Source organism: Adiantum capillus-veneris, chromosome 16, assembly GCF_014529385.1.
Source record: "Adiantum capillus-veneris isolate H3 chromosome 16, ASM1452938v2, whole genome shotgun sequence".
In the NCBI taxonomy this organism is placed as follows: Eukaryota; Viridiplantae; Streptophyta; class Polypodiopsida; order Polypodiales; family Pteridaceae; genus Adiantum; species Adiantum capillus-veneris.
The window spans coordinates 158,750,078-158,757,684 of NC_140946.1; the positions used below are offsets into that span (position 1 = coordinate 158,750,078).

The 7,607-nt window shown below is 40.2% G+C and overlaps 1 protein-coding gene across 1 annotated transcript; it reads right to left on the minus strand.

Annotated features, from left to right (window-relative positions):
- Nucleotides 1-1,323: 1,323 nt before the first annotated feature.
- LOC147440138 (uncharacterized) lies at nt 1,324-6,018 on the minus strand. Its single transcript, XM_086483894.1, has 4 exons — nt 5,714-6,018; nt 4,732-4,872; nt 2,308-2,503; nt 1,324-2,220 (listed from the first exon to the last, which is right to left on the minus strand). Exons 1-4 carry the CDS (start codon nt 6,016-6,018, stop codon nt 1,573-1,575), a joined length of 1,290 nt encoding a protein of 429 aa, XP_086340020.1. The 3' UTR covers nt 1,324-1,572.
- Nucleotides 6,019-7,607: the final 1,589 nt, after the last annotated feature.

The window sequence follows — 7,607 nt, forward strand, 5'->3', positions numbered from 1 at the left end:
TGGGGTTCGATACTAGTGTGTTATTAGTAGTGAAGCTTTCCAAACTCTCTTTTCGACCAATCACACGCCAATTTAGTCATGCCAATGATGACATAGCACACAGCATGCTAGTGGCAGCCATGGTTTACATGGTGCTCATTTCGACTCCAGTTATAAATGCGGTGATAGATGTTCATCTGAAGGAGCACGTCATCAGCCAATGATTCTAAACAGTGCTGATTTTTGAAGGGTGACCCCAAACTTTTATTTGAATGTAACTTCTATTATGCCATTTTTTGACCTATATGTAGAGTTAAGGAATTTTAATTTTTTTACTTAAAAGGCTATTTTTTGGGTGCCCTTATTTGAAGGGTAAAATACCTCAAGGGCACTAAAGGCTTCAAAAATGAGCCCAATTTCTAAAAAACCACCTTATGAAGGCTGTGCGCAGTATTTAGTTTCGTGAATGCATTGTAACGAGCCTGCAGTATGTGTCTTGTGTGCCTTGCGAGGAGGTTGTGGACCCACTACTTCAGCCCTAAGGTGGTGCTGCAACAAGGATTGGATCAGTGTAGGGCGATTAGAGGTGTGTAAGTGGATTGGGGGGAGACAGACACTTGTAGAGTCGAGGAGGGTGAAAAGAAAGTTTGCATTAAAAGCTTCCTCCCCTTTTCAAGACAGAGCTTCGTAGTAACCTTTGTTTGGAGCTAGTTCTTTACTATTGTCCTAAGCTTTATCAATCAAAAGCAACAATTGCAAGCGAAACAAAAGCAATCTCAAAAGAAGGAATCGCATATATTGATAAGTGAAAGCAAGAATGCTTACCTGAACTCACCACTAGCCTCTACATCCACAAACCAGTAAACTAGGTAATTAACTTCAAACAGGACTAAGGTGTAAGCTAATATTCAATGAGATTCAAGAACTTCACTTTTACCTTGACCACAATCCATTGCAGATGGTTCCATGGATGTTTTAGAGTACACTATCTTTTTGCAACTCACCCTCTCACTGAAGTCACTTGGATATCTCTAAAGAAGAAATGGACAGTTTTAGAATAAAGTTAGAGCTATTTGCATTTCATTCCATATATGATATTATAAGTTTCATTTTAAGTAATCTTTTTTTTTAATTTGAAGAAATGCCCAAGACTAAGGTTGATGTGCATTAGCAAAGGATAAAAACAATTAAACATTTGAGAAAAAATGCTATAAACAACGTTTCATGAAATATAAAATCTAGCTAATTGTTTATATAAAAGTAATCACAATATGTATTTAACTATTGAAAAATAGAATATTTTGTAAAAACCAAAAAAAACATTCTGGCTCTAAACACATTAGGTGCTCTAGAAATGAACCATTAACAAAGACATTTTGACCTTTGAGGTAGTGCCCACTCTTGGGAATTGTTAAAACAAAGCTGGAGGCTTTTCAACTAACGTAATTGTGCAGGACAAGAATGGATTAGAGCGGCAATGCTCTCATCTGTTAAGAAGCTATATCTTCAACACCAACCAGTTCAATGTTTTATTCAATGTCTACAGTTTTTAGAAACCCCATTCATAAAGAGGCAAAGTTTTAAAGCGCACCCTCAGTTATAAGGATCTAAAGCTTCGTCTAAGGAGCTAATCCAATCTAACTCTGGGGCAGAAACGACATTTTCAGATGCACCACAGTAGCAGACATTTGCTGGGGCTGGAACTTCCAAGATCACGTCTGAACTCTGCTGATTGATGTTGGTGGGCTGCGCTGAACAGGTGAAGTGTTGGGCTAACTCTCCTCCAGGTAAAAAAAGATCCTTCAAGACCTGAGATTCGAACCAAAACGGGACCATGTTCCCTTCTGAACTGACTCTCATCCTTGCAGCTTCACTAGTAGACACGCCTGGATGGATAATTGAAACTGAAATATTGATTCCCAATAGACGTCTTGTGACTGGGCTGAATACTGGCCCTCCAGAGTCACCAGCAACGCTTCCACCCGACATAGCTATTGTCATACTATGAGAGAGACCAGTGGAAAATGTTCCAGGCGTCATACGCCAGATCATGTGCCAAAAGCCTGTGTTGTCCACCAAAGTGCAAGACGAACACCCAAACATGGCATAAGGCTTGCCCACAGATGTACAAGCTGGATCGAAATCAATTTCAGCAGTCCTTCGATGAAAGATTACGCTCAATACCTTGAACACAATGACATCATGGCGGTTATCATCTGCAAGAATCTGCAGATCAATGGCCTTCAAAAAAACAATAAGTTAGCAAAGAAAAGTTGGAAATTCTTACGGATATTATAAACCTACATAAAATAGGCACACACTACAAACCTCTTCAGGAGCTTGCAAAAGAGCAGTAAGTTGTTGACCCACCGACACCCCCCCAAAACAATGTCGTCCAGATACTACAAGAGGGGATCCGGATCCCTGCACAAGAACACCCGGCACAGGATAGCAACCTGGATTTGGGTGTTGAATGGAAACCAAGGTGTTCTGGACTGCATCGACCATTGGAGTCATGTCCATCCTATAATTTAAACACATACAACGCTGCCATTCCATTAACAAGATGTGCAAACACTACTCAGAGATTACCAATAACTTTGAAAACCATAACTCAAATAAAACTACGTGTAAGAGACAAAACAACGAGATAACATATCCTTTTGATTGCATCATCACACATGTTGTGTGACAAACCATGCAAATTTTTTTCCTGTGACATTTTGTGACAAACAATGCCAAGCTATGTGTAAGAGACAAAACAACAATCAAATAACAAATTTTTCTTTGCATCATCAGACATACACGTACAAACGTGTGTCTATGTCACAAGCAAAAGCCATTCTTAATTGACCCCAAGAACATGTAAGGAATGCAAAGGAATTCTGTGTTATACAGAACACATCTATGCATTGACAAAGCATTTGCACATATATAAATTAAAGTTTTGAACAACTATATGATATTCTGTGTACACACCAACCATGCATGTGTGCGTGCGTCACACCTATACACACAGACAATATGTGTATGTGTACGTCATCAAGTAATCACCATGAATCCATAGTTCTCATATAGCTGATCCAAACATATAGCTCCTATAAATGTTATGCAGGCTTCTTCTTTGAGAGGACCTTATTAAGACACAAAACGTCGACCATCCATATCTTCAATGAAACTGAAAAACATCAGACATGAAAATTTTCGAGACTAGAAACAAAGCAATCATAAAATGATCCAAACTGCAAACAAATCAAAAAAAATGATAAAGAAATCACAACCACAAAACACAAAAAAGAGAAAAAAGAACCCTAAGGAGAAAACAATCAGAGAAGGAAAAATCTCTCTCTCTCTCTCTCTCTCTCTCTCTCTCTCTCTCTCTCTCTCTCTCTCTCTCTCTCTCTCTCTCTCTCTCTCTCTCTCTCTCTCTCTCTCTCTCTCTATTGTTTCGTAAAGCAGCCAGCTTGCAAAAAACATGTGCAAGCAGGGTTTAATAAAGCAGCCAGCTTGCAAAAAACATGTACATGCAGGGTTTAATATAAAGGGATGATGAATATTCTGCAAGAACAAATAGTTGTCCTGATGACAAAAGAGTCACATCATTTCTGTTTTTCAAAAATAGATTCCGCTGTCAATGAAAGAATGTCAGAGCCAAAAGCCTAATGATTTCCACAAAACAAAATGTGTTGTACTTATATTCAGATGATAACCGGACAAAGGGATTGCTGTATCAGTTTAAGTAAAGCAACTGGTTATTTGATCTAAAATGACAATTTTTTTCTGAACAAAGATGCCTTACTGCACTCTAATCTCTAATCACATCACTGAACTCACATCTACAAAATTTTCAGCCCGAAAGTTGTAACCATTAACTGATACAACTCTCAGAGGAGGTCAAACATCACATCCGGTCATCTACCTTTCATAGTGCTCTCAATTTTCAATCCAGCTGCTAACAGAATTTCAGCCAAGGTTTTCAACAAACTGGAAATTAAAGATACTTTGCTACAGAATCTGTTAAAAATGTAGTTGGAAAAATAAATCTCTCTCTCTCTCTCTCTCTCTCTCTCTCTCTCTCTCTCTCTCTCTCTCTCTCTGAGTGTGTGTGTGTGTGTGTGTGTGTGTGTGTGTGTGTGCGGAAGTCTGTTTGCCTGTGTGTGTGTGTGGAGGAAAAAACACTTACTCTTTAGTTGCACAGAGACGATCCAATGGAAGTCTTGGCTCTCACTTAAGAAGTAGAAAGCCATCCTCGTCACCTTGTCAAAGTATGTTGCAAGCCAGAGCTCCAAATCTGGCTTTTATGCTCATGGTTGCAAAATTCAATCATACTGGACATGAGTGACTGCAGCGCAAGCAAACATGACAGAGGGCTTTGCCTTGCCTGAGAAGCAAAAGGTGAAAAGAAGAAACCCTAGTTGTGGAAGCCTGAGTGCGAGGCCAACAAGATGCACACACAAACACACAACCAGAAACTAGAAAGAAGAAACCATGAGCACACACAATTGAGAAGGAAAACCCAGAGAGAAGAAGCCATGCGTAAAAACCTAACCATACAAATACTCACTCTCTCTCTCTCTCTCTCTCTCTCTCTCTCCAGAGAAGGAAAACCCTGATGAGAACAAAACCTGCAGATCGTTCCAAACTAGAGAGACGAAGCACAACACACTTGAGAAGGAAAACCATTACCTAACCAGACACACACACACAATACACAGACTTGAGAAGAAAAACCCTAATGAGAACGAACCATACCTGCGTGGAGAAGCTACGGCAAGAGAAGACCAGCACGCAGATGCGAAGAGAGGCTCAACAGGCTTTCTACTGGGCGCGAAGTTTTCCACTTCATCTACTGACAGCTTCGTTATTATATTCAATGGAGCTTTTTTGAAAAGCCTACATTCGAACACGGGACGTATTAGTACCTAGGTCTATGCAAGTAATACATTCTATATGCCATTCTCCCACATCCAAGTGGACACGCTTTAGGGGTTGTGCCTGGCCTATATCTCACAAGGGCATGGGAGGAGATGGGATCTACGGTGGGATGATTGAGGACCGTAGATCCTGTGCTTCCGTGGACAATGTAAACTCGGGTACCTGAGTTTACTTCGCCCTCCCCCCCCCGGGATTGAACCCACAACCTAGGGTTTGAGGGCCATGTGGCCTATCCATCACGCTCGCGCACGTCACCTATGGAATGTACACGTTTCTATGGAGTTTTGACATGCAAAAGTATCGGGGCGAGCAAAAGTAAACTCGGATATTTTTCTGAGTTTACAAAAATACCCGAGTTTACTTTTGCAACAAGATCTACCGCGCGCGCCTAATGTCGGGGCCCAAAAGTGATGGGAGCCTTTGATCCCATGCCCGTGTTAGATATAGCTGAGGGGGGTTGTGCATCAGTTTCTCTAGCTACTTCAGATTGGTATGTTCCCTTCAGAGGTGGCTCAGGCGTTGGATGTTGCTTCTACTTTTGTTGCTCTCTATTTTGCCGCTTCAGTACCTCATTTGGTTGACGCTCTTTTTTTTAATTGCGTTTGGAGTTCTTTGATTGTGGCACTGCACTTGTCCAAGGCTAGTATTCTCTGGTTTGTTGTTGGAGCTTCTAGAAATTGGACTTCTAGATACCTCTGTCTTCCTCCAGCTCAGCCAATCTCTTTACGCTTAGTGCTCTCTTAGATTCCGAAGGGGTAGCTTTCAATTGCTACTGATTGATGAGGTAATCTTGAGTTACACTTGTAAGTGCTCATCAGTTTGCTTAACCCTCCTTGCCATCTTTTGATTCTCACTTTCTAGATCAATATTTGAAAGGCAAAGAACTTCCATCAGACCCAACGAAGCATTAAGAGCTTTTTGTACCAAGGCACAATGATCCCAAAGCTTATGGTTTGGCAGCCTTGGCAACTCTACATGTGGATAAAGTTCAATGTAAGGGTCGGTATCTTTGCCTGCTATGCCAGTTGGGGCAATATTTGGGAGATCAATCAATGGGTTGGCGATAAAAATAGATTGGACTTTTCTCGTCATTGTTGTGTTCATCACGTTGGAAGCATGTTGTCCTTCTTGATTTGCTTGGCCTTCCTTCCGATCTACTTGCCTTTATCCTTTTGCAGGTCTTTATCCCCTTTTGGAGATGTGGAGGGTTTAGAGGATTGTCCAGACTTGTCTTGTGTATTGTCCTTCTTTGGTGGTCCCTTCTTGCAGGAAACTACATAATCACATTTGATGATATGTTTGAGATGATGTCTAGGAGATCGTGAAGTCCATATCAGATCTTCTGGGAAAACTCTCACATTATGGGAATATCAAAATCAAAAGGTTTCGTGTAATTGGGGAATTTCCCACTATAATGGTGGTGTTGATAATCACCAATTGTAAGGTTGTGGTATTAGTGTCTCTATATAAACATAATTTAGAGATGCAAGTGTTGACAACCGTGTCTAAAGGTGGTGTTGATGAACATCATTAAGAATAAAGTAGTCTTGGTGTCTTCGCAATGACCTACACCAATTGAGTTGAGCGTTTCATAAAATTCATGGAGCACCACTTTCACACAAGAAAATACTTTGTTATGACAAGATAAGCCAGGGGACACACAGGAAATTTTTTTGGAGCAAAAATAAGAATTCTTAGAGATAATCATATTTCTTTTGAATAATAATTCAAATACTTCAAAACCCAAAATATTAAATAATAGAAGCTACTTTCCTCATCAAGTTTGCTCCCATCATGTTCATGCACACTAGAAAGGTGCAAGCGTGCTTGTGATTTTAGGGCATCTTTTTTTAGTATCTTGAGTCACGCATATGGACTTGGTTTTCTAGGTCTCCATCTGCATTTTCCCACACTCGTTGATCTACCACATTCTTTGCCCAAAATCCCTTCAAAAAATTAGCAAAAAACTTTGCATTTGTCATACCTTTCTTCCTTACACAAGGTGCCCACTAGGACATCAAGAGTTTCTTGTAGTTTAGTGATGTTGGATCATGCATCAATATTAGATTCAACCATAACAAGCCAAATTGGATAGATGTTTATGTTGTATGAGTGTAGCACAACAAAGTCCCCTTGCTTGACATCTAGCATAGAGTTGAATTCTTCCCTTGGATTTTCCCATCGAGGCCCAAAATAATGATCATTGCGTTCTTCATAGCCTAAAAGCCTTTCATTAGCATTCATATCAAGGGCTTGATGTGACCCTTGAGATTTTGGCCAAAATTATATTTACAAGCTAGCCTCTATTACTATTTGTTTTCCAAGCCCTTGAATTCCATTGCTCCAATAATCTATCGTGGGTGTATAATATATTGGCACACATGAACCATTGCTTATATTCTGCTAAAATCTTCTGTAGCCCTTCAACCCAAACATTACATCTTCATGAGCCTTTACATATCTTGCCATTGGTAGTAGAGGTGGGTTTCCTAGTGGTAACATTGGCTTACCTTCAGTTTCTTTCTTCCAAAGAGGGATACACTGCAGTCTAATTTTCAACGCATACATGCGCCTTATATTGCATCACTGGTGTGTCTCCTTGCATGAAGAACCAAAATTGAAGTCGTTTGGAGTGATCTATAAGCTCTTCTTCCCCGTCACAATATCCCTTGACATCGAGGATTTTTGTAAGC

What these genes read in the sequence shown, in the direction of transcription:
- LOC147440138 (XM_086483894.1), bottom strand. Translation starts at nt 6,018, where the DNA reads ATGAACACAACAATGACGAGAAAAGTCCAATCTATTTTTATCGCCAAC. An exon ending in ACTGATGAGCACTTACAAGT is followed by an intron (nt 4,873 to 5,713) that starts GTAACTCAAGAT and finishes GTTCGAATGTAG; the next exon opens with GCTTTTCAAAAAAGCTCCAT. An exon ending in TTTTGCAAGCTCCTGAAGAG is followed by an intron (nt 2,221 to 2,307) that starts GTTTGTAGTGTG and finishes GTTTTTTTGAAG; the next exon opens with GCCATTGATCTGCAGATTCT.